Genomic DNA, 27,065 nt, shown 5'->3' with positions numbered 1-27,065 from the left:
ACTGGTCCAAAACATACAGGAAATCCAGGACTCAATGAGAAGATCAAACCTAAGGATAATAGGTATAGAAGAGAGTGAAGACTCCCAGCTCAAAGGACCAGTAAATATCTTCAACAAAATCATAGAAGAAAACTTCCCTAACCTAAAAAAAGAGATACCCACAGGCATACAAGAAGCCTACAGAACTCCAAATAGATTGGACCAGAAAAGAAACACCTCCCGTCACATAATAGTCAAAACACCAAACGCACAAAATAAAGAAAGAATATTAAAAGCAGTAAGGGAAAAAGGTCAAGTAACATATAAAGGCAGACCTATCAGAATCACACCAGACTTTTCGCCAGAAACTATGAAGGCCAGAAGATCCTGGACAGACGTCATACAGACCCTAAGAGAACACAAATGCCAGCCCAGGTTACTGTATCCTGCAAAACTCTCAATCAACATAGATGGAGAAACCAAGATATTCCATGACAAAACCAAATTTACACAATATCTTTCTACAAATCCAGCACTACAAAGGATAATAAAGGGTAAACCCCAACATAAGGAGGCAAGCTATACCCTAGAAGAAGCAAGAAACTAATCGTCTTGGCAACAAAACAAAGAGAAGAAAAGCACACAAACATAACCTCACATCCAAATATGAATATAACAGGAAGCAATAATCACTATTCTTTAATATCTCTCAACATCAATGGGCTCAACTCCCCAATAAAAAGACATAGATTAACAAACTGGATACCCAACAAGGACCCTGCATTCTGCTGCCTACAGGAAACACACCTCAGAGACAAAGACAGACACTACCTCAGAGTGAAAGGCTGGAAAACAACTTTCCAAGCAAATGGTCAGAAGAAGCAAGCTGGAGTAGCCATTCTAATATCAAATAAAATCAATTTTCAACTAAAAGTCATCAAAAAAGATAAGGAAGGACACTTCATATTCATCAAAGGAAAAATCCACCAAGATGAACTCTCAATCCTCATCTTCGGTTGGTTTATATACAAGTGTGCAATTTCTAGGCTTGAAAGTAAAATGATGCTATCTGGTGCTGGATAGAGGAGCCTTATTTTTTATTATGGCAGCTTGCTATTTTTGTAACATGGTGATTTGGTTGAACACAATAAAGTACAGTAGTAACTGATCTCCCCTTCTTCCTGGATGAGTGAGCAGATGATTAAATGTTGGTGTCAGCATCCTTGAGCATACTCAGATGAGCTTCTGCTTCTGTTGAAAATGATGCTGTGTTTGATTGTGGTCCGAAGCTTTGAAGCACTACTTGGCATCTCCTTCCTTGGAGGTCTCACTGTTTAAACCTAACAGATTTGATAGCTTGTTGGTAAGGTGAGGTCCAGCTTGTCTCCACTAGGTCATCTTCATGTGAATCCGGTGGTTATACGGTTTTGTTCTAGGGATATTTCATTTTTTTTAATAACGGTTTTAGCTGACATTCATGGAGAGAATGAATCCTTAGAACTGTGCCACTAGTGAAAGGAAATCCTGTCTAGAGTATGTTTCTTTACAAAGCTGTGTCACACCATCCTTTGGGCCCTCTGCTGGAAAAGTAGAATCAAGTCTCAAATGCCTTTTAAATTGTATCCTCTAGTATTATAGATGTAGGACAGTACTGTATCATACCTCTGTGGATGTAAAATAGCTTGTACCTGCTTTATGATACGTAGTAGTGACCGTGCTTTATCAGAGCTGTTTTTAATGATGTTGCTCAGAATGTTTTCTTTCCAGATGATGATTGAGAAGCTAATTTAAAAAAAAATGGTGCCAGGTACCACAAGAGTAACAGAACTGTGCTATTTTCTCGGGTTTTGTTTTTTTACTTTTTTTTTTTTTTAATGGAGTGTGCTGGATGTCTCTACAGTTTTGTTCAGATGACTGCAGAACCTGGAAAAGCTGTTGCTGCTGTTGATGCACAACACACTGCTATTATTGGTCTTTTTATATAAATATAAATATATATATACAGATATATAATTTGAATTTTTTGAAACTTTAGCTGTGCTGTCAACTTTGGAAAAAAGTATCCCCGTTTACTGTGTTGAGTTGGCACTGTACAGAAATTAACAGCCATATTGGTCTAGAAATGTTGAACTTAAGTTTTTTCCATTTGTACAGGGGTAACACACTGTATTAAATATGTAAGGTCTTATCTATGTGGGTTTGATTACAAAAATTAATAAAGTATTCGCTAAATAAAAAAAAACTCAACCGTGATAATCTTAGCAAATGAGCGGCCGTTTTGTTCATTTAACTATGCAAATAGAGAATCATTTAAATATGCAAATAGCAGCTCAGGTTCATGCAGCATTTAGCCTAGTATTGTAGCAAGTTTTCCATTCTCTCCCACAACTTTCTCTTGTTCTGAATGCTATCATCTGCAGAAGTAGATGGCAGTGTAGTTCACCTCTGACTTCAACACCTTTATCCAATGACATGTTAAACATCTTTATATAGAAATCTCTTTCCAAACAGGTTTATTAAAAGGGAAACTTTCAGCTCTTTGGTTCTCTAAAATAAAAAGCATACCAATTTTAATAAAAAAAATAAAGCAGTTAAACAGTTTAGTCTATCCAGCAAGCTTTTAATAATGAGAAAAGTTAACCAAATTCATTGAAAAATAATTCTTATTTAATTTTAGGAAGCCTGTAATCCAAGGAACATTGACATCGATTTAGGGACAAATGAGCACTCATTTGTGATAAATCTGAACAAGAATAATGTCTTTCATTACGGTGTCTTTCTCAGTAGGGTTAACTGTTTCTCGGGGAATTGTTTCTTCTGCAATGGGTAGAAGATAAAGGTCTCCTAATACCCTCCTAGGTCCCATTTTTAAATGAAAACACATCCTGTTTAATGAGGAAGATCAACACTGTTCGAAATTAAGACCTGGTCCATGTACTCCAATGATAGCCTGGGGCACATAAAGCCTGAACTTCAATCTGCTCGGGCTGCCTTGTCTTTATTTATAGTTATTCTATGTTAGTAAGTTGTTCCTACCTCGGCAGTTGGCTTCATTTTGTTAATGCTGCTGTATGATGGGAATGCAGACAGACAGACAGACAGGCAGACAAGTAAGTACTTTGGGACATGGTGATTCAGGTTTTTTGAAAACCAGTATTTAGGTAGAATTTTTTTTTTAAAGAAGACATCAGGTTGAATTTTTTTATTGAAATCTGGCTCGTCCTGTCATGCAGAGAAAGCTTAGCAGAGATGCTGTAGAAAGCAGAAGGGAAAGAATGGAATCAGTCAGGTGGACAGGTAGAGAATTGCTAACAGCTTTTCAGACTAGATTTTGGGGGCGCTTCTGTCCAGATCACAGAGAGGCTTACAGGGGAGTTTTTTTCTCTCTCTCCTATATTTTCTTTCAAGATGACTTAGACAGAAAGCACTTATGGTTAAGGTGACATACATCATTTTCAGGTAGATTATAAAAATATTTACTAAAGAAAAGAAAAATGCCTAAAAAATAAGAAATATAAAAGAATTTTGTAAACACGCGATGTTTTAATTCATCTACAGTTCCCCATTTTTTGTCATGCAAAGAACAGAGTGGGCTGTTTCCACATTTTCACACTTCAGTTTAAGAATGTGACTTTCAAATTTTAAGTTAAAGATTATCGTTCACAAACCGTCCTGGTCCAACCATGGCAATGGTGGATGTGGATACATTCTAAATGTTACTTTCCAACCATGACGAAGCTGCACTGACCTACCTATTAGTGCTGTCAGTCATAGCCAGTGCATTGGAAAGCATGGCATCTGTCTTTCCGTCCAGGCACTCTTGGAATCCAGGCAAGTGAACCTAAACGCTGACCTCTGCTTTGTCCTCACCGAAGAGCTTACGCTGTATGTGACAGTCCAAGCCTGGGTCCTCTGACAAGTTCAATAAGAAAACCATAATGACGTGCCTCCCACTTCATTCTCCCACTTTGATTCATCTCCCTCAAAGTGCTAGGATTATTGGCATGCATCTCACTGGGTTGAAACAGCTCTGAATTAGGACTTAATGCTTTTCCTTCTTTTGTTTGCTACACCAGATGATTTCGGTGACCATTTTTCATTAGTAGACGATTGTTGCTAAGATATCATGTTTTCCAGTTTGAAGATTAAAACATACTTAGTCATGTTCTACATGTTAGAGAGTAAACTGTCTGATACACGCACATACCTCTCAAGTTTGGTAGGATATAAATGAATTCTAAAATTTCAGTGGAATTACCCCGATCTTTGACAAATCCTTGAATATGTCATACTCATAGAAGAAAGACAAGGTGATTTATGAGATAAGTTAATCTCGTAATTTATTTACTCTTTATTTAGTGCCCACACCATATCTGATAGCAAGCTCTGACCAGGACTGTCATAGTCTCTTTCCCCATACATGCTGTTGTTTTTTTTTCTCTTAGGGAAATATTTTAAATGCTAACACCTCTGTAATATTTATATAACATCTGGACAATAGTCCCATCCCTAGGCATTTATACCAAACAGGAAATTGAACAGGGGTAGAATTGAGAATGCCCAAAGGTTTCTGAGCCTTTTAAAAACGGCAGAACAGTGTGAGCTCCCTAAATATCTATCAGAAGACTGATACACCATTAGTCTATTCAATCCATATAGTACGACATTAAATAATAGTCCAATAGAACAGCAAGCATCTATGTGTGCTAATGAAGATATCCATAAGAATATCCAGTGTAAAAACTACTAGAAAACAACTTTATACACATAAACACTGTATGGAATATACTCTCTAGCTTATCATGTCAAATGAAGCTAGAATAGATAGCGTGTTATAATTCCTTAAGCCCACTGCCTGACCTCAAATCGAGGCTCCACCTATTTCTAGTTGTGATAATCTGACCTAATAACCCCTAGGCATTCTAGTTCCTTCATGTATAAAATTTGTAAATTAATAGTAGTAATTGGTTATTGGGCAAATTAAATCAGATAGGACATACAGAAGGCTTAAATGATACCTAGTCTATGAGAAATTATAAGTTAGCAAAATATTAGATGATGGCATTAGAGGAGATGTTCCTTTTCTTTTGGTTATTTATATTCTCTAAATTGTCTACATGGTCCTTGGCTTTAGATCCTACAGACAGACCTGTTTTAATCTTTACAAGAGACATTAGAAAAGCACGATTTAAAAATCTCTTATGAAACAATAAAAAATAGACATGGTGATTATTTTCCTGACTTCCATTAGGTGAGGTTTGCTCAGACAGATGTTCCTGATGTTTATTTACCACACTTAGAAGGTTAAGATTATTCTTTTAATAACGCTTACTGTGTAGGACACTGAGGGTGCCACAGCTCTAGTCCCTTTGTCAGGAGTACATGAGATTAGCATTTAATCCTGTAATTTGAGGTATGGGGGGCTTGCACTACCTAACAGGGGGCACTGAATGACTCAAGTTATAATAATTATGTTTTGAAAACAGGATGTCGGAACCCTTCTATTCCCAGATTGGCTTGTCTTTGCATAATGCGACCTCCCATTTGGGACTTCTGAAGGAACTTGGTGAGTTTCCCTGGACAAATGCTGGGAGCAGTAGTGATTTTCATTATATAAACCAAAGAGATGGTATTGAGCAAAGTCACTTGTTTATGATGTCATCTAAAAAACCATGCCAAAAGATAAAAGAGATTTGGGGGAGATCTAGTGAGAACTACTTTTTGTTACTTTAAACCTGAGAAGTTGGATCTTTAAGGTGTGAATATAGAATGCTGTAGGAAATTATGAAGATAAATTCATAGGCTTGAAAAGGAGTTTTCAGCAATAATTCTTTCAAGTTATTATTTTTGAAGTATATAAAATGTCTTAAAAACAAGCTATCCACGACACTTTATTTTATTTTTTTCCTCCATCATTATTTATTTATTTTTTTGTTATCTTTATTAACTTGAGTATTTCTTATTTACATTTCAGTTGTTATTCCCTTTCCTGGTTTCCAGGCCAACATCCCCCTAACCCCTCCCCTCCCCTTCTATATTGGTGTTCCCCTCCCCATCCTCCCCCCATTACCGCCCTCCCCCCAACAATCACGTTCACTGGGAGTTCAGTCTTGGCAGGACCAAGGGCTTGCCCTTCCACTGGTGCCCTTACTAGGCTATTCATTGCTACCTATGAGGTTGGAGTCCAGGGTCAGTCCATGTATAGTCTGTGGGTAGTGGCTTAGTCCCTGGAAGCTCTGGTTGCTTGGCATTGTTGTTCATATGGGGTCTCGAGACCCCCTTCAAGCTCTTCCAGTTCTTTCTCTGATTCCTTCAACAGGGATCCCGTTCTCAGTTCAGTGGTTTGCTGTTGGCATTCGCCCATGTATTTGCTGTATTCTGGGTGTGTTTCTCAGGAGAGATCTACATCCGGTTCCTGTAGGTCTGCACTTCTTTGCTTCATCTATCTTATCTAATTGGGTGGCTGTATATGTGTGGGCCACATGTGGGGCAGGCTCTGAATGGGTGTTCCTTCTGCCTCTGTTCTAAACTTTGCCTCCCTATTCCCTGCCAAGGGTTTTCTTGTTCCCCTTTTAAAGAAGGAGTGAAGCACATCTGGGTTCTTTCCAGCTTCTGGCTATTATAAATAAGGCTGCAATGAACATATGGAGCATGTGCCTTTTTTATATGTTGGGGCATCTTTTGGATATATGCCCAAGAAAGGTATAGCTGGATCCTCAGGCAGTTCAATGTCCAATTTTCTGAGGAACCTCCAGACTGATTTCCAGAATGGTTGTACCAGTTTGCAATCCCACCAACAATGGAGGAGTGTTCCTCTTTCTCCGCATCCTTGCCAGCATCTGCTGTCACCTGAGTTTTTGATCTCAGCCATTCTCACTGGTGTGAGGTGAAATCTCAGGGTTGTTTTGATTTGCATTTCCCTTATGACTAAAGATGTTGAACATTTTTTTAGGTGTTTCTCAGCCATTCGGCATTCCTCAGCTGTGAATTCTTTGTTTAGCTCTGAACCCCATTTTTTAATAGAGTTATTTGTCTCCCTGCGGTCTAACTTCTTGGGTTCTTTGTATATTTTGGATATAAGGCCTCTATCTGTTGTAGGATTGGTAAAGATCTTTTCCCAATCTGTTGGTTGCCGTTTTGTCCTAACCACAGTGTCCTTTGCCTTACAGAAGCTTTGCAGTTTTATGAGATCCCATTTGTCGATTCTTGATCTTAGAGCATAAGCCATTGGTGTTTTGTTCAGGAAATTTTTTCCAGTGCCCATGTGTTCGAGATGCTGCCCTAGTTTTTCTTCTATTAGTTTGAGTGTATCTGGTTTGATGTGGAGGTCCTTGATCCAGTTGGACTTAAGCTTTGTACAGGGTGATAAGCATGGATCGATCTGCATTCTTCTACATGTTGCCCTCCAGTTGAACCAGCACCATTTGCTGAAAATGCTATCTTTTTTCCATTGGAGGGTTTTGGCTCCTTTGTCAAAAATCAAGTGCCCATAGGTGTGTGGGTTCATTTCTGGGTCTTCAATTCTATTCCATTGGTCTATCTGTCTGTCTCTGTACCAATACCATGCAGTTTGTATCACTATTGCTCTGTAATACTGCTTGAGTTCAGGGATAGTGATTCCCCCTGAAGTCCTTTTATTGTTGAGGATAGTTTTAGCTATCCTGGGTTTTTTGTTATTCCAGATGATTTTGCAAATTGTTCTAACTCTTTGAAGAATTGGATTGGTATTTTGATGGGGAATGTATTGAATCTGTAGATCGCTTTTGGTAAAACGGGCATTTTTACTATATTAATCCTGCCAATCCATGAGCATGGGAGATCTTTCCTTCTTCTGAGGTCTTCTTCAATTTCTTTCTTCAGAGTCTAGAAGTTCTTATTGTACAAATCTTTTACTTACCAGATGCCCTTCAACAGAGGAATGGATACAGAAAATGTGGTACATCTACACAATGGAATATTAATCAGCTATCAAAAACAATGACTTCATGAAATTCGTAGGCAAATGGTTGGAACTGGAAAATATCATCCTGAGTGAGGTAACCCAATCACAGAAAAACACACATGGTATGCACTCATTGATAAGTGGCTATTAGCCCAAATGCTTGAATTACGCTAGATGCTTAGAACACATGAAACTCAAGACTGATGATCAAAATGTGAATGCTTCACTCCTTCTTTAAAAGGGGAACAAGAATACCCTTGGAAGGGAATAGAGAGGCAAAGATTAAAACAGAGACTGAAGGAACAACCATTCAGAGCCTGCCCCACATGTGGCCCATACATATACAGCCATCCAATTAGACAAGATGGATGAAGCAAAGAAGTGCAGGCCGACAGGAGCCGGATGTAGATCGCTCCTGAGAGACACACCCAGAATACAGCAAATACATGGGCGAATGCCAACAGCAAACCACTGAACTAAGAACGGGATCCCTGTTGAAGGAATCAGAGAAAGAACTGGAAGAGCTTGAAGGGGGTCTCGAGACCCCATATGAACAACAATGCCAAGCAACCAGAGCTTCCAGGGACTAAGCCACTACCTAAAGACTATACATGGACTGACCCTGGACTCTGACCTCATAGGTAGCAATGAATATCCTAGTAAGAGCACCAGTGGAAGGGGAAGCCCTGGGTCCTGCTAAGACTGAGCCCCCAGTGAACTAGATTGTTGGGGGGAGGGCGGCAACGGGGGGAGGATGGGGAGGAGAACACCCATAAAGAAGGGGAGGGGGAGGGATTAGGGGGATGTTTGCCCGGAAACAGGGAAAGGGAATAACACTCGAAGTGTATATAAGGAATACTCAAGTTAATAAAAAAAAAAGGAGTGAAGCATTCACATTTTGGTCATCCCTCTTGAGTTTCATGTGTTCTGTGCATCTAGGGTAATTCAAGCATTTGGGCTAATAGCCACTTATCAATGAGTGCATACCATGTGTGTTTTTCTGTGATTGGGTTACCTCACTCAGGATGATATTTTCCAGTTCCAACCATTTGCCTATGAATTTCATAAAGGCATTGTTTTTGAGAGCTGAGTAATATTCCATTGTGTAGATGTACCACATTTTCTGTATCCATTCCTCTGCTGAAGGGCATCTGGGTTCTTTCCAGCTTCTGGCTATTATAAATAAAGCTGCTATGAACGTAGTGGAGCACGTGTCTTTTTTATTTTTTTAAGTGATTATTTCCTTTTTTTATTTTTTATTAACTTGAGTATTTCTTATATACATTTCGAGTGTTATTCCCTTTCCCGGTATCCGGGCGAACATCACCCTCCCCCCTCCCCTTCCTTATGGGTGTTCCCCTCCAAACCCTCCCCCCATTGCTGCCCTCCCCCCACCAGTCTAGTTCGCTGGGGGTTCAGTCTTAGCAGGACCCAGGGCTTCCCCTTCCACTGGTGCTCTTACTAGGATATTCATTGCTACCTATGAGGTCAGAGTCCAGGGTCAGTCCATGTATAGTCTTTAGGTAGTGGCTTAGTCCCTGGAAGCTCTGGTTGCTTGGCATTGTTGTACATATGGGGTCTCCAGCCCCTTCAAGCTCTTCCAGTTCTTTCTCTGATTCCTTCAACGGGGGTTCTATTCTCAGTTCAGTGGTTTGCTGCTGGTATTCACCTCTGTATTTGCTGTATTCTGGCTGTGTCTCTCAGGAGCGATCTACATCCGGCTCCTGTCGGTCTGCACTTCTTTGCTTCATCCATCTGTCTAATTGGGTGGCTGTATATGTATGGGCCACATGTGGGGCAGGCTCTGAATGGGTGTTCCTTCAGTCTCTGTTTTAATCTTTGCCTCTCTCTTCCCTGTCAAGGGTATTCTTGTTCCCCTTTTAAAGAAGGAGTGAAGCATTCACGTTTTGATCATCCGTCTTGAGTTTCATTTGTTCTAGGCATCTAGGGTAATTCAAGCATTTGGGCTAATAGCCACTTATCAATGAGTGCATACCATGTATGTCTTTCTGTGATTGGGTTAGCTCACTCAGGATGATATTTTCCAGTTCCAACCATTTGCCTACGAATTTCATGAAGTCATTGTTTTTGATAGCTGAGTAATATTCCATTGTGTAGATGTACCATATTTTCTGTATCCATTCCTCTGTTGAAGGGCATCTGGGTTCTTTCCAGCTTCTGGCTATTATAAGTAAGGCTGCAATGAACATAGTGGAGCACGTGTCTTTTTTATATGTTGGGGCATCTTTTGGGTATATGCCCAAGAGAGGTATAGCTGGATCCTCAGGCAGTTCAATGTCCAATTTTCTGAGGATCCTCCAGACTGATTTCCAGAATGGTTGTACCAGTTTGCAATCCCACCAACAATGGAGGAGTGTTTCTCTTTCTCAGCATCCTCGCCAGCATCTGCTGTCACCTGAGTTTTTGATCTTAGCCATTCTCACTGGTGTGAGGTGAAATCTCAGCGTTGTTTTGATTTGCATTTCCCTTATGACTAAAGATGTTGACCATTTCTTTAGGTGTTTCTCAGCCATTCGGCATTCCTCAGCTGTGAATTCTTTGTTTATCTCTGAACCCCATTTTTTTTTTCGTTTTTTTTTCCCCCCTCCCCTTCCTTATGGGTGTTCCCCTCCCAACCCTCCCACCATTGCCGCCCTCCCCCCATAGACTAGTTCACTGGGGGTTCAGTCTTAGCAGGACCCAGGGCTTCCCCTTCCACTGGTGCTCTTACTAGGATATTCATTGCTACCTATGGGGTCAGAGTCCAGGGTCAGTCCATGTATAGTCTTTAGGTAGTGGCTTAGTCCCTGGAAGCTCTGGTTGCTTGGCATTGTTGTACTTTTGGGGTCTCGAGCCCCTTCAAGCTCTTCCAGTTCTTTCTCTGATTCCTTCAATAGGGGACCTATTCTCGGTTCAGTGGTTTGCTGCTGGCATTCGCCTCTGTATTTGCTGTATTCTGGCTGTGTCTCTCAGGAGCGATCTACATCCGGCTCCTGTCGGTCTGCACTTCTTTGCTTCATCCATCTAGTCCAATTGGGTGGCTGTATATGTATGGGCCAAATGTGGGACAGGCTCTGAATGGGTGTTCCTTCAGTCTCTGTTTTAATCTTTGCCTCTCCCTTCCCTGCCAAGGGTATTCTTTTTCCTCATTTAAAGAAGGAGTGAAGCATTCACATTTTGATCATCCGTCTTGAGTTTCGTTTGTTCTAGGGATCTAGGGTAATTCAAGCATTTGGGCTAATAGCCACTTATCAATGAGTGCATACCATGTATGTCTTTCTGTGATTGGGTTAGTTCACTCAGGATGATATTTTCCAGTTCCAACCATTTGCCTACGAATTTCATAAACTCGTTGTTTTTGATAGCTGAGTAGTATTCCATTGTGTAGATGTACCACATTTTCTGTATCCATTCCTCTGTTGAAGGGCATCTGGGTTCTTTCCATTTTCTGGCTATTATAAATAAGGCTGCGATGAAAATAGTGGAGCACGTGTCTCTTTTATATGTTGAGGCATCTTTTGGGTATATGCCCAAGAGAGGTATAGCTGGATCCTCAGGCAGTTCAATGTCCAATTTTCTGAGGAACCTCCAGACTGATTTCCAGAATGGTTTTACCAGTCTGCAATCCCACCAACAATGGAGGAGTGTTCCTCTTTCTCCACAACCTCGCCAGCATCTGCTGTCACCTGAGTTTTTGATCTTAGCCAATCGCACTGGTGTGAGGTGAAATCTCAGGGTTGTTTTGATTTGCATTTCCCTTATGACTAAAGATGTTGAACATTTCTTTAGGTGTTTCTCAGCCATTCGGCATTCCTCAGCTGTGAATTCTTTGTTTAGCTCTGAACCCCATTTTTTAATAGGGTTATTTGTTTCCCTGCGGTCTAACTTCTTGAGTTCTTTGTATATTTTGGATATAAGGCCTCTATCTGTTGTAGGGTTGGTAAAGATCTTTTCCCAATCTGTTGGTTGCCGTTTTGTCCTAACCACAGTGTCCTTTGCCTTACAGAAGCTTTGCAGTTTTATGAGATCCCATTTGTCGATTCTTGATCTTAGAGCATAAGCCATTGGTGTTTTGTTCAGGAAATTTTTTCCAGTGCCCATGTGTTCCAGATGCTTCCCCACTTTTTCTTCTACTAGTTTGAGTGCATCTGGTTTGATGTGGAGGTCCTTGATCCACTTGGACTTAAGCTTTGTACAGGGTGATAACCATTGGTCAATCTGCATTCTTCTACATGTTGACCTCCAGTTGAACCAGCACCATTTGCTGAAAATGCTATCTTTTCCTTTGGATGGTTTTGGCTCCTTTGTCAAAAATCAAGTGCCCATAGGTGTGTGGGTTCATTTCTGGGTCTTCAATTCTATTCCATTGGTCTATGTGTCTGTCTCTGTACCAATACCATGCAGTTTTTATCACTATTGCTCTGTAATACTGCTTGAGTTCAGGGAGGTGATTCACCCTGAAGTCCTTTTATTGTTGAGGATAGTTTTAGCTATCCTGGGTTTTTTGTTATTCCAGATGAATTTGCAAATTGTTCTGTATAACTCTTTGAAGAATTGGATTGGTATTTTGATGGGGATTGCATTGAATCTGTAGATCGCTTTTGGTAAAATGGCCATTTTTGCTATATTAATCCTGCCAATCCATGAACATGGGAGATCTTTCCATCTTCTGAGGTCTTCTTCAATTTCTTTCTTCAGAGGCTTGAAGTTCTTATTGTACAGATCTTTTTTTTTTTATTAACTTGAGTATTTCTTATATACATTTCGAGTGTTATTCCCTTTCCCGGTTTCCGGGCAAACATCCCCCTCCCCCCTCCCCTTCCTTATGGGTGTTCCCCTCCCAACCATCCCCCAATTGCCGCCCTCCCCCCATAGACTAGTTCACTGGGGGTTCAGTCTTAGCAGGACCCAGGGCTTCCCCTTCCACTGGCGCTCTTCCTAGGATATTCATTGCTACCTATGGGGTCAGAGTCCAGGGTCAGTCCATGTATAGTCTTTAGGTAGTGGCTTAGTCCCTGGAAGCTCTGGTTGCTTGGCATTGTTGTACTTTTGGGGTCTCGAGCCCCTTCAAGCTCTTCCAGTTCTTTCTCTGATTCCTTCAATAGGGGACCTATTCTCAGTTCAGTGGTTTGCTGCTGGCATTCGCCTCTGTATTTGCTGTATTCTGGCTGTGTCTCTCAGGAGCGATCTACATCCGGCTCCTGTCGGCCTGCACTTCTTTGCTTCATCCATCTTGTCTAATTGGATGGCTGTATATGTATGGGCGCCATGTGGGGCAGGCTCTGAATGGGTGTTCCTTCAGTCTCTGTTTTAATCTTTGCCTCTCCCTTCCCTGCCAAGGGTATTCTTTTTCCTCATTTAAAGAAGGAGTGAAGCATTCACATTTTGATCATCCGTCTTGAGTTTCGTTTGTTCTAGGGATTTAGGGTAATTCAAGCATTTGGGCTAAAAGCCACTTATCAATGAGTGCATACCATGTATGTCTTTCTGTGATTGGGTTAGCTCACTCAGGATGATATTTTCCAGTTCCAACCATTTGCCTATGAATTTCATAAACTCCTTGTTTTTGATAGCTGAGTAATATTCCATTGTGTAGATGTACCACATTTTCTGTATCCATTCCTCTGTTGAAGGGCATCTGGGTTCTTTCCAGCTTCTGGCTATTATAAATAAGGCAGCGATGAACATAGTGGAGCACGTGTCTCTTTTATATGTTGAGGCATCTTTTGGGTATATGCCCAAGAAAGGTATAGCTGGATCCTCAGGCAGTTCAATGTCCAATTTTCTGAGGAACCTCCAGACTGATTTCCAGAATGGTTGTACCAGTCTGCAATCCCACCAAAAATGGAGGAGTGTTCCTCTTTCTCCACATCCTCGCCAGCTTGTGCTGTCACCTGAGTTTTTGATCTTAGCCATTCTCACTGGTGTGAGGTGAAATCTCAGGGTTGTTTTGATTTGCATTTCCCTTATGACTAAAGATGTTGAACATTTCTTTAGGTGTTTCTCAGCCATTCGGCATTCCTCAGCTGTGAATTCTTTGTTTAGCTCTGAACCCCATTTTTTAATAGGGTTATTTGTTTCCCTGCGGTCTAACTTCTTGAGTTCTTTGTATATTTTGGATATAAGGCCTCTATCTGTTGTAGGATTGGTAAAGATCTTTTCCCATGCTGTTGGTTGCTGTTTTGTCCTAACCACAGTGTCCTTTGCCTTACAGAAGCTTTGCAGTTTTATGAGATCCCATTTGTCGATTCTTGATCTTAGAGCGTAAGCCATTGGTGTTTTGTTCAGGAAATTTTTTCCAGTGCGTATGTGTTCCAGATGCTTCCCTAGTTTTTCTTCTATTAGTTTGAGTGTGTCTGGTTTGATGTGGAGGTCCTTGATCCACTTGGACTTAAGCTTTGTACAGGGTGATAAGCATGGATCGATCTGCATTCTTCTACATGTTGACCTCCAGTTGAACCAGCACCATTTGCTGAAAATGCTATGTTTTTTCCATTGGATGGTTTTGGCTCCTTTGTCAAAAATCAAGTGACCATAGGTTGTGGGTTCATTTCTGGGTCTTCAATTCTATTCCATTGGTCTATCTGTCTGTCTCTGTACCAATACCATGCAGTTTTTATCACTATTGCTCTGTAATACTGCTTGAGTTCAGGGAGAGTGATTCCCCCTGAAGTCCTTTTATTGTTGAGGATAGCTTTAGCTATCCTGGGTTTTTTGTTATTCCAGATGAATTTCCAAATTGTTCTGTCTAACTCTTTGAAGAATTGGATTGGTATTTTGATGGGGATTGCATTGAATCTGTATATCGCTTTTGGTAGAATGGCCATTTTTACTATATTAATCCTGCCAATCCATGAGCATGGGAGATCTTTCCATCTTCTGAGGTCTTCTTCAATTTCTTTCCTCAGTGTCTTGAAGTTCTTATTGTACAGATCTTTTACTTGCTTGGTTAAAGTCACACCGAGGTACTTTATATTATTTGGGTCTATTATGAAGGGTGTCGTTTCCCTAATTTCTTTCTCGGCTTGTTTCTCTTTTGTATAGAGGAAGGCAACTGATTTATTTGAGTTAATTTTATATCCAGCCACTTTGCTGAAGTTGTTTATCAGCTTTAGTAGTTCTCTGGTGGAACTTTTGGGATCACTTAAATATACCATCATATCATCTGCAAATAGTGATATTTTGACTTCTTCTTTTCCGATCTGTATCCCTTGACCTCCTTTTGTTGTCTGATTGCTCTGGCTAGAACTTCAAGAACTATATTGAATAAGTAGGGAGAGAGTGGGCAGCCTTGTCTAGTCCCTGATTTTAGTGGGATTGCTTCAAGTTTCTCTCCATTTATTTTAATGTTAGCAACTGGTTTGCTGTATATGGCTTTTACTATGTTTAGGTATGGGCCCTGAATTCCTATTCTTTCAGAACTTTTATCATCAAGGGGTGTTGAATTTTGTCAAATGCTTTTTCAGCATCTAATGAAATGATCATGTGGTTTTGTTCTTTCAGTTTGTTTATATAATGGATCACATTGATGTTTTTCCGTATATTAAAACATCCCTGCATGCCTGGGATGAAGCCTACTTGGTCATGGTGGATGATTGTTTTGATGTGCTCTTGGATTCGGTTTTCCAGAATTTTATTGAGTATTTTTGCGTCGATATTCATAAGGGAAATTGGTCTGAAGTTCTCTTTCTTTGTTGGGTCTTTGTGTGGTTTAGGTATAAGAGTAATTGTGGCTTCATAGAAGAAATTCGGTAGTGCTCCATCTGTTTCAATTATGTGGAATAGTTTGGATAGTATTGGTATGAGGTCTTCTAGGTATGATAGAATTCCGCACTAAACCCGTCTGGACCTGGGCCCTTTTTTTTGGGATACCTTTAATGACTGCTTCTATTTCCTTAGGAGTTATGGGGTTGTTTAACTGGTTTATCTGTTCCTGATTTAACTTCGGTACCTGGTATCTGTCTAGGAAATTGTCCATTTCCTGCAGATTTTCAAGTTTTGTTGAATATAGGCTTTTATAGTAAGATCTGATGATTTTTTGAATTTCCTCTGAATCTGTAGTTATGTCTCCCTTTTCATTTCTGATTTTGTTAATTTGGACACACTCTCTATTTCTCTCGATAGTCTGGCTAAGGGTTTATCTATCTTGTTGATTTTCTCAAAGAACCAACTTTCGGTTCTGTTGATTCTTTCTATGGTCCTTTTTGTTTCTACTTGGGTGATTTCAGCTCTGAGTTTGATTATTTCCTGCCTTCTACTCCTATTGGGTGTATTTGCTTCTTTTTGTTCTAGAGCTGTTAGTTGTGGTGTCAAGCTGCTGACATATGCTCTTTCCTGTTTCTTTCTGCAGGCACTCAGCGCTATGAGTTTTCCTCTTAGCACAGCTTTCATTATGTCCCATAAGTTTTGGGTATGTTGTACCTTCATTTTCATTAAATTCTAAAAAGTTTTTAATTTCTTTCTTTATTTCTTCCTTGACCAGGTTATCATTGAGCAGAGCACTGTTCAATTTCCACGTATATGTGGGCATTCTTCCCTTATTGTTATTGAAGACCAGTTTTAGGCCGTGGTGGTCTGATAGCACGCATGGGATTATTTCTACTTTCTGTACCTGTTGAAGCCCGTTTTTTGACCAATTATATTGTCAATTTTGGAGAAAGTACCATGAGGAGCTGAGAAGAATATACATCCTCTTGTTTTAGGATAGAATGTTCTATAAATATCTGTTAAGTCCATTTGGTTCATGAGTTCTCTTAGTCTGTCTACGTCTCTGTTTAATTTCTGTTTCCATGATCTGTCCATTTATGAGAGTGGGGTGTTGAAATCTCCCACTATTATTGTGTGAGGTGCAATGTGTGTTTTGAGCTTTAGTAAGGTTTCTTTTACGTATGTAGGTGCCCTTGTATTTGGGGCATAGATATTTAGGATTGAGAGTTCATCTTGGTGGATTTTTCCTTTGGTGAATATGAAGTGTCCTTCCTTAACCTTTTTGATGACTTTTAGTTGAAAATTGATTTTATTTGATATTAGAATGGCTACTCCAGCTTGCTTCTTCCTACCATTTGCTTGGAAAGTTGTTTTCCAGCCTTTCACTCTGAGGCAGTGTCTGTCTTTGTCTCTGAGGTGTGTTTCCTGTAGGCAGCAGAATGCAGGGTCCTCGTTGCGTATCCAGTTTGTTAATCTATGTTTTTATTGGGGAGTTGGGGCCGTTGATGTTGAGAGATTTTAGGAATAGTGATTATTGCTTCCCGTTATATTCATATTTGGATGTGAGGTTATGTTTGTGTGCTTTTCTTCTCTTTGTTTTGTTGCCAAGATGATTAGTTTCTTGCTTCTTCTAGGGGGTAGCTTGCCTCCTTATGTTGGGCTTTACCATTTATTATCCTTTGTAGTGCTGGGTTTGTAGAAAGGTATTGTGTAAATTTGGTTTTGTCATGGATCATCTTGATTTCTCCATCTATGTTAATTGAGAGTTTTGCAGGATACAGTAACCTGGGCTGGCATTTGTGTCTCTTAGGGTCTGCATGACATCTGTCCAGGATCTTCTGGCTTTCATAGTTTCTGGCGAAAAGTCTGGTGTGATTCTGATAGGTCTGCCTTTATATGTTCCTTGACCTTTTTCCCTTACTGTTTTTAATATTCTTCCTTTATTTTGTGCTTTTGGTGTTTTGACTATTATGTGATGGGAGGAGTTTCTTTTCTGGTCCAATCTATTTGGAGTTCTGTATGCTTCTTGTATGCTTATGGGTATCTCTTTCTTTAGGTTAGGGAAGTTTTCTTCTATGATTTTGTTGAAGATATTTACTGGTCCTTTGAGCTGGGAGTCTTCACTCTCTTCTATACCTATTATCCTTAGGTTTGATCTTCTCATTGAGTCCTGGATTTCCTGTATGTTTTCGACCAGTAGCTTTTTCCGCTTTACATTATCTTTGACAGTTGAGTCAATGATTTCTATGGAATCTTCTGCTCCTTAGATTCTCTCTTCCATCTCTTGTATTCTGTTGGTGATGCTTGTATCTACGACTCCTTGTCTCTTCTCTTGGTTTTCAATATCCAGGGTTGTTTCCATGTGTTCTTTCTTGATTGCTTCTATTTCCATTTTTAATTCCTTCAACTGTTTGATTGTGTTTTCCTGGAATTCTTTCAGGGATTTTTGTGATTCCTCTCTGTAGGCTTCTACTTGTTTATTTATGTTTTCCTGTGTTTCTCTAAGGGAGTTCTTCATGTCTTTCTTGAAGTCCTCCAGCATCATGATCAAATATGATTTTAAATCTAGATCTTGCTTTCCTGGTGTGTTTGGATATTTCCTGTTTGCTTTGGTGGGAGAACTGGGCTCCAATGATGCCATGTAGTCTTGGTTTCTGTGCTTGCCTCTGGCCATCAGATTATCTCTAGTGTTACTTTGTTCTGCTATTTCTGACAGTGGCTAGACTGTCCTATTGGCCTGAGTGTCAGGAGTGCTGTAGACCTGTTTTCCTGTTTTCTTTCAACCAGTTATGGGAACAGAGTGTTCTGCTTTCGGGCGTGTAGTTTTTCCTATCTACAGGTCTTTAGCTGTTCTGTGGGCCTGTGTCTTGAGTTCACCAGGCAGGTCGCTTGGAGCAGGAAGGTTTGTCTTACCTGTGGTCCTGAGGCTCAAGTTTGCTCGTGGGGTGTTGCTTATGAGCTCTCTGAGGCGGCAGCAACCAGGAAGATCTGCACCGCCCTTTCCGGGAGCTTCTGTGCCCCAGGGTTCCAGATGTCGTTTGGTGGTTTCCTCTGGAATCAGTAATGTGGGCAAAGTCTAGTCTCTTCTGGTTTCCCGGGTGTGTCTGCCTCTGTGAAGGTTTAGCTTACCCACCCACAGGATTTGGGTGCAGAGAACTGTTTATCTGGTCGGTCCCTTCAGGTTCCGGCGGTGTATCAGACGCACGGGACCTGCTGCTCCTGTGCGCTTATCTCCAGGAACCCAGAGGCCGTATACAGTTTCCTCTTGGGCCAGGGATGTGGGCAGGGGTGGGCAGTGTTGGTGGTCTCTTCCGCTCTGCAGTCTCAGGAGTGCCCGCCTGCCCGGGTGGTGAGCTCTCCCACGGGGTTTGGGAGCAGTGAGCTGCTGTGGCCAGGGATCCGAGAGTTTTAGATATATTTCTTTACTTACATTTCAAAAGTTATTCCCTTTCCTAGTTTCCTGTCCTTAAGCCCCATCCCCTCCCCTCCCCTCCCCCGTACGGGTATTCCCCCTATACATCCCCCCTACTACCGCCCTCCCCCATATTCTCCTGCACTGGGGGTTCAACCTTGGCAGAACCCTTCCCCTGATGCCCCAACAAGTCTATTCTCTGGTACATATGCAGTTGGAGCCCTGGGTCTGTCCATGTACAGTCTTTGGGTAGGGGTTTAGTCCCTGGAAGCTCTGGTTCGTTGGCATTGTTGTTTTGATGGGATTGCAAGTTCCTTCAACTCTTTCAATCCTTCCTGTAATTCTTCCAAAAGGGGGTCCTGTTCTCAGTTTGGTGGTTTGCTGCTGGCATTGACCTCTGTATTGGACATGGTCTGGATGTGTCTCTCAGGAGAGATCTATATCTGGTCCCTTTCTGCATGCATTTTTTTTTTAGCTTCATCCATCTTATCTAGTTTTGATGGATATATATATATATATATATATATATATATATATATATATATATATATATATATATGCGCGCGCCACATGTGGGGCAGGCTCTGAATGGTTGACACTATTTTTAAGTGCTTTTTAAAAAGTAAAGACTGCAAGCAGACTGAAGCAATGGTTCTTTACATCAAGTACATAGTTCTACGCCTGAAAGCCAAACTCTCTGGCAGATCGCTTCATATCCCAGTTCTCTCAACATTCGTCTAAACCAGTCAGTTTAATGTTCTGAAAGTACAAAAATTTCAGTAAATTGATAATTTCTGAGTGTTATAGGCTGCTGTTCTTTCTTTCTTTAAAATTAAATGTATCCCCAACATAAGGAGTTTGTAACCAATGTTCGATCATGTGAAGTTTTGTTGAATTTCATTATGTTTATAGCTAAATCATTACATTTTAATTGAATTAAAACTTTCTAAACAACAACAACAACAACAACAACAACAACAACAGACAACTAAAATAGAAACACCTAAAGGCTTAGGACCAGGGGTTTATTCTGTAAAATACAATGTGAAAAATGTTGATTTTTCTTCTGAAATAATTTATACATATTCCTTACATTGCATAGCATCTTTGTTGAAAAACAGTATTTTAAAAATGTTTTTAATGTTCACTCCCATGGCGTTTTCTAAACATATGCATGACATAGGCTTTTATTATTATTACTAAGCCTATTGGCTAAAATGTTTCTCCAGTAATCATAGGAAACATCCACTGAGGCTGATTAAATTATAGAGTGGTGAAAACAGGGAAGAAAAGGACCTAGATCGGCTTCATCTGAAGGGCACAGTCATTTTCTGAAATCTTAAACATTTCTAAAAAGTTTAGGAATAAATTTTCGTAGAAAAAGGGAAGAAAACTAGATCATAAGAATCAAGACCGATCCTGATTTCTATCCATTTGATTGAAATTTTAAGTGGGTGACTAGGACATCACTCTTTGAAGCTCACGTTGTAAAAAGGTGGAGCAGGGTGCTTGCTTTGATGATCTGATCCTGCTACACCCGATGCTTACCAAAGCTGAGCTGCAGTTACCGGTAACGGTTTCCAAGTCAAAGGTGAGATAGGAGCAAAGGCCTGTCCTCGACACCTATCCTACAAGAGGAGCAATCTCACAACACAACCTGCATGGTGTGAACACTGCTCCTTTGTGGGGTCGTCTGTTCTGCCGTTGTTGCGGTAGTCGTCCCGCTCGAAGGTCTATTTGCCTTCCTGCTTCAGTATGTTCAATAAAGCCCTTCTAACTTGATATTCCAGCAAACAACCTTTCCATCACTCATTTCAAAACTCTTTCTTACTTATCTCATTCTAAGAGAATAAAACCATGGCATGAATTCTAGTTTGGAAAATGTTCTTTTTTTTTTAAACTCTAGATTTTAGTGATTTATTTTTCCCTTCTTTTTTATGTTTTTTCTTGCTTTTAAAAACTTTTATTAGATATATTTCTTTACTTACATTTCAAATGTTATTCCTCTTCCCAGTTTCCTGTCCATAAGCTCCCATCCCCTCCCCTCCCCCTCCCCCGTACCGGTATTTCCCCCATACACCCCCCCTGACTGCCACACCCCATATTCCCCTGCACTGGGGGTCCAACCTTGGCAGGACCAAGGGCTTCCCCTTCCTCTGGTGTCCCAACAAGGCTATTCTCTACTACATATGCAGTTGGAGCCCTGGATCAGCCCATGTATAGTCTTTCCGTAGTGGTTTAGTCCCTGGAAGCTCTGGTTGGTTGGCATTGCTGTTTATATGCATTGCAAACTCCTTCAACTCTTTCAATCCTTCCTCTAATTCCACCCAGGGAATCCTATTCTCAGTTTGGTGATTTGCTGCTAGCATTGACCTCTGTACTGGACATGCTCTGGATGTGTCTCTCAGGAGAGATCTATATCTGGTCCCTTTCAGCATGCATTTTTTAGCTTCATCAATCTTATCTAGTTTTGGTGGCTGTATATATATGGGCCACATGTGGGGCAGGCTCTGAATGGCCATTACTTGAGTTGCTGCTCTAAACTTTGCTTCCATATCCCCTCCTATGGATATTTTTTTCTCCTTTTAAGAAGGAATGAGAGCATTCGTATTTTTTTTCATTTTTTTTTTATTAACTTGCGTATTTCTTATACACATTTCGAGTGTTATTCCCTTTCCCGGTTTCCGGGCAAACATCCCCCTCCCCCCTCCCCTTCCTTATGGGTGTTCCCCTCCCAACCCTCCCCCCATTGCCGCCCTCCCCCCATAGACTAGTTCACTGGGGGTTCAGTCTTAGCAGGACCCAGGGCTTCCCCTTCCACTGGTGCTCTTACTAGGATATTCATTGCTACCTATGGGGTCAGAGTCCAGGGTCAGTCCATGTATAGTCTTTAGGTAGTGGCTTAGTCCCTGGAAGCTCTGGTTGCTTGGCATTGTTGTACTTTTGGGGTCTAGAGCCCCTTCAAGCTCTTCCAGTTCTTTCTCTGATTCCTTCAACGGGGGTCCTATTCTCAGTTCAGTGGTTTGCTGCTGGCATTCGCCTCTGTATTTGCTGTATTCTGGCTGTGTCTCTCAGGAGCGATCTACATCCGGCTCCTGTCGGTCTGCACTTCTTTGCTTCATCCATCTTGTCTAATAGGGTGGCTGTATATGTATGGGCCAAATGTGGGGCGGGCTCTGAATGGGTGTTCCTTCAGTCTCTGTTTTAATCTTTGCCTCTCCCTTCCCTGCCAAGGGTATTCTTTTTCCTCATTTAAAGAAGGAGTGAAGCATTCACATTTTGATCATCCGTCTTGAGTTTCGTTTGTTCTAGGGATCTCGGGTAATTCAAGCATTTGGGCTAATAGCCACTTATCAATGAGTGCATACCATGTATGTCTTTCTGTGATTGGGTTACCTCACTCAGGATGATATTTTCCAGTTCCAACCATTTGCCTACAAATTTGATAAACTCGTTGTTTTTGATAGCTGAGTAATATTCCATTGTGTAGATGTACCACATTTTCTGTATCCATTCCTCTGTTGAAGGGCATCTGGGTTCTTTCCATTTTCTGGCTATTATAAATAAGGCTGCGATGAACATAGTGGAGCACGTGTCTCTTTTATATTTTGAGGCATCTTTTGGGTATATGCCCAAGAGAGGTATAGCTGGATCCTCAGGCAGTTCAATGTCCAATTTTCTGAGGAACCTCCAGACTGATTTCCAGAATGGTTTTACCAGTCTGCAATCCCACCAACAATGGAGGAGTGTTCCTCTTTCTCCACATCCTCGCCAGCATCTGCTGTCACCTGAGTTTTTGATCTTAGCCAATCGCACTGGTGTGAGGTGAAATCTCAGGGTTGTTTTGATTTGCATTTCCCTTATGACTAAAGATGTTGAACATTTCTTTAGGTGTTTCTCAGCCATTCGGCATTCCTCAGCTGTGAATTCTTTGTTTAGCTCTGAACCCCATTTTTTAATAGGGTTATTTGTTTCCCTGTGGTCTAACTTCTTGAGTTCTTTGTATATTTTGGATATAAGGCCTCTATCTGTTGTAGGATTGGTAAAGATCTTTTCCCAATCTGTTGGTTCCGTTTTGTCCTAACCACAGTGTCCTTTGCCTTACAGAAGCTTTGCAGTTTTATGAGATCCCATTTGTCGATTCTTGATCTTAGAGCATAAGCCATTGGTATTTTGTTCAGGAAATTTTTTCCAGTGCCCATGTGTTCCAGATGCTTCCCTAGTTTTTCTTCTATTAGTTTGAGTGTGTCTGGTTTGATGTTGAGGTCCTTGATCCACTTGGACTTAAGCTTTGTACAGGGTGATAAGCATGGATCAATCTGCATTCTTCTACATGTTGCCCTCCAGTTGAACCAGCACCATTTGCTGAAAATGCTATCTTTTTTCCATTGGAGGGTTTTGGCTCCTTTGTCAAAAATCAAGTGACCATAGGTGTGTGGGTTCATTTCTGGGTCTTCAATTCTATTCCATTGGTCTATCTGTCTGTCTCTGTACCAATACCATGCAGGTTTTATCACTATTGCTCTGTAATACTGCTTGAGTTCAGGGATAGTGATTCCCCCTGAAGTCCTTTTATTGTTGAGGATAGCTTTAGCTATCCTGGGTTTTTTGTTATTCCAGATGAATTTGCAAATTGTTCTGTCTAACTCTTTGAAGAATTGGATTGGTATTTTGATGGGGATTGCATTGAATCTGTAGATTGCTTTTGGTAAAATGGCCATTTTTACTATATTAATCCTGCCAATCCATGAGCATGGGAGATCTTTCCATCTTCTGAGGTCTTCTTCAATTTCTTTCCTCAGTGTCTTGAAGTTCTTATTGTACAGATCTTTTACTTGCTTGGTTAAAGTCACACCGAGGTACTTTATATTATTTGGGTCTATTATGAAGGGTGTCTTTTCCCTAATTTCTTTCTCGGCTTGTTTCTCTTTTGTATAGAGGAAGGCAACTGATTTATTTGAGTTAATTTTATACCCAGCCACTTTGCTGAAGTTGTTTATCAGCTTTAGTCGTTCTCTGGGGAACTTTTGGGATCACTTAAATATACTATCATGTCATCTGCAAATAGTGATATTTTGACCTCTTCTTTTCCGATCTGTATCCCTTTGATCTCCTTTTGTTGTCTGATTGCTCTGGCTAGAACTTCAAGAACTATATTGAATAAGTAGGGAGAGAGTGGGCAGCCTTGTCTAGTCCCTGATTTTAGTGGGATTGCTTCAAGTTTCTCTCCATTTAGTTTAATGTTAGCAACTGGTTTGCTGTATATGGCTTTTACTATGTTTAGGTATGGGCCTTGAATTCCTATTCTTTCCAGGACTTTTATCATGAAGGGGTGTTGAATTTTGTCAAATGCTTTCTCAGCATCTAATGAAATGATCATGTGGTTCTGTTCTTTCAGTTTGTTTATATAATGGATCACGTTGATGGTTTTCCGTATATTAAACCATCCCTGCATGCCTGGGATGAAGCCTACTTGATCATGGTGGATGATTGTTTTGATGTGCTCTTGGATTCGGTTTGCCAGAATTTTATTGAGTATTTTTGCGTCGATATTCATAAGGGAAATTGGTCTGAAGTTCTCTTTCTTTGTTGTGTCTTTGTGTGGTTTAGGTATAAGAGTAATTGTGGCTTCGTAGAAGGAATTCGGTAGGGCTCCATCTGTTTCAATTTTGTGGAATAGTTTGGATAATATTGGTATGAGGTCTTCTATGAAGGTTTGATAGAATTCTGCACTAAACCCGTCTGGACCTGGGCTCTTTTTGGTTGGGAGACCTTTAATGACTGCTTCTATTTCCTTAGGAGTTATGGGGTTGTTTAACTGGTTTATCTGTTCCTGATTTAACTTCGATACCTGGTATCTGTCTAGGAAATTGTCCATTTCCTGAAGATTTTCAAATTTTGTTGAATATAGGTTTTTATAGTAAGATCTGATGATTTTTTGAATTTCCTCTGAATCTGTAGTTATGTCTCCCTTTTCATTTCTGATTTTGTTAATTTGGACGCACTCTCTGTGTCCTCTCGTTAGACTGGCTAAGGGTTTATCTATCTTGTTGATTTTCTCAAAGAACCAACTTTTGGTTCTGTTGATTCTTTCTATGGTCCTTTTTGTTTCTACTTGGTTGATTTCAGCTCTGAGTTTGATTATTTCCTGCCTTCTACTCCTCCTGGGTGTATTTGCTTCTTTTTGTTCTAGAGCTTTTAGGTGTGCTGTCAAGCTGCTGACATATGCTCTTTCCTGTTTCTTTCTGCAGGCACTCAGCGCTATGAGTTTTCCTCTTAGCACAGCTTTCATTGTGTCCCATAAGTTTGAGTATGTTGTATCTTCATTTTCATTAAATTCTAAAAAGTTTTTAATTTCTTTCTTTATTTCTTCCTTGACCAGGTTATCATTGAGTAGAGCATTGTTCAATTTCCACGTATATGTGGGCATTCTTCCCTTATTGTTATTGAAGACCAGTTTTAGGCCGTGGTGGTCCGATAGCACGCATGGGATTATTTCTATCTTTCTGTACCTGTTGAGGCCCGTTTTTTGACCAATTATATGGTCAATTTTGGAGAAAGTACCATGAGGAGCTGAGAAGAAGGTATATCCTTTTGCTTTAGGATAGAATGTTCTATAAATATCCGTTAAGTCCATTTGGCTCATGACTTCTCTTAGTCTGTCGACATCACTGTTTAATTTCTGTTTCCATGATCTGTCCATTGATGAGAGTGGGGTGTTGAAATCTCCCACTATTATTGTGTGAGGTGCAATGTGTGTTTTGAGCTTTAGTAAGGTTTCTTTTATGTATGTAGGTGCCCTTGTATTTGGGGCATAGATATTTAGGATTGAGAGTTCATCTTGGTGGATTTTTCCTTTGATGAATATGAAGTGTCCTTCCTTATCTTTTTTGATGACTTTTAGTTGGAAATTGATTTTATTTGATATTAGAATGGCTACTCCAGCTTGCTTCTTCCTACCATTTGCTTGGAAAGTTGTTTTCCAGCCTTTCACTCTGAGGTAGTGTCTGTCTTTGTCTCTGAGGTGTGTTTCCTGTAGGCAGCAGAATGCAGGGTCCTCGTTGCGTATCCAGTTTGTTAATGTATGTCTTTTTATTGGGGAGTTGAGGCCATTGATATTGAGAGATATTAAGGAATAGTGATTATTGTTTCCCTTTATATTCATATTTGGATGTGAGGTTATGTTTGTGTGCTTTCATTCTCTTTGTTTTGTTGCCAAGACGATTAGTTTCTTGCTTCTTCTAGGGTATAGCTTGCCTCCTTATGTTGGGCTTTACCATTTACTATCCTTTGTAGTGCTGGATTTGTAGAAAGATATTGTGTAAATTTGGTTTTGTCATGGAATATCTTGGTTTCTCCATCAATGTTAATTGAGAGTTTTGCTGGATACAGTAACCTGGGCTGGCATTTGTGTTCTCTTAGGGTCTGTATGACATCAGTCCAGGATCTTCTGGCCTTCATAGTTTCTGGCGAAAAGTCTGGTGTGATTCCGATAGGTCTCCCTTTATATGTTACTTGACCTTTTTCCCTTACTGCTTTTAATATTCTTTCTTTATTTTGTGCGTTTGGTTTTTTGACAATTATGTGACGGGAGGTGTTTCTTTTCTGGTCCAATCTATTTGGAGTTCTGTAGGCTTCTTGTATGTCTATGGGTATCTCTTTTTTTAGGTTAGGGAAGTTTTCTTCTATGATTTTGTTGAAGATATTTACTGGTCCTTTGAGCTGGGAATCTTCACTCTCTTCTATACCTATTATCCTTAGGTTTGATCTTCTCATTGAGTCCTGGATTTCCTGTATGTTTTGGACCAGTAGCTTTTTCCGCTTTACATTATCTTTGACAGTTGAGTCAATGATTTCTATGGAATCTTCTGCTCCTGAGATTCTCTCTTCCATCTCTTGTATTCTGTTGGTGAAGCTTGTATCTACAGCTCCTTGTCTCTTTTTTTGGTTTTCTATATCCAGGGTTGTTTCCATGTGTTCTTTCTTGATTGCTTCTATTTCCATTTTTAATTCCTTCAACTGTTT

The 27,065-nt window shown here is 40.3% G+C and overlaps 1 protein-coding gene across 10 annotated transcripts in view; it reads left to right on the top strand.

Moving 5' to 3' along the window:
- Iqcm (IQ motif containing M) overlaps positions 1-27,065 on the top strand; it is a 230,308-nt gene that overhangs the window by 67,479 nt on the left and 135,764 nt on the right. For all 10 annotated transcript variants that reach the window (XM_063278184.1, XM_063278180.1, XM_063278183.1 and 7 more), the window contains one exon: positions 5,466-5,545. In XM_063278184.1, the coding sequence (XP_063134254.1) occupies positions 5,466-5,545 (80 nt within the window). The remainder of the gene's footprint in view (positions 1-5,465; positions 5,546-27,065) is intronic.

This window comes from Rattus norvegicus, chromosome 19, assembly GCF_036323735.1.
Source record: "Rattus norvegicus strain BN/NHsdMcwi chromosome 19, GRCr8, whole genome shotgun sequence".
NCBI lineage: Eukaryota > Metazoa > Chordata > Mammalia > Rodentia > Muridae > Rattus > Rattus norvegicus.
This window is presented reverse-complemented; position numbering and strand designations above follow the sequence as displayed.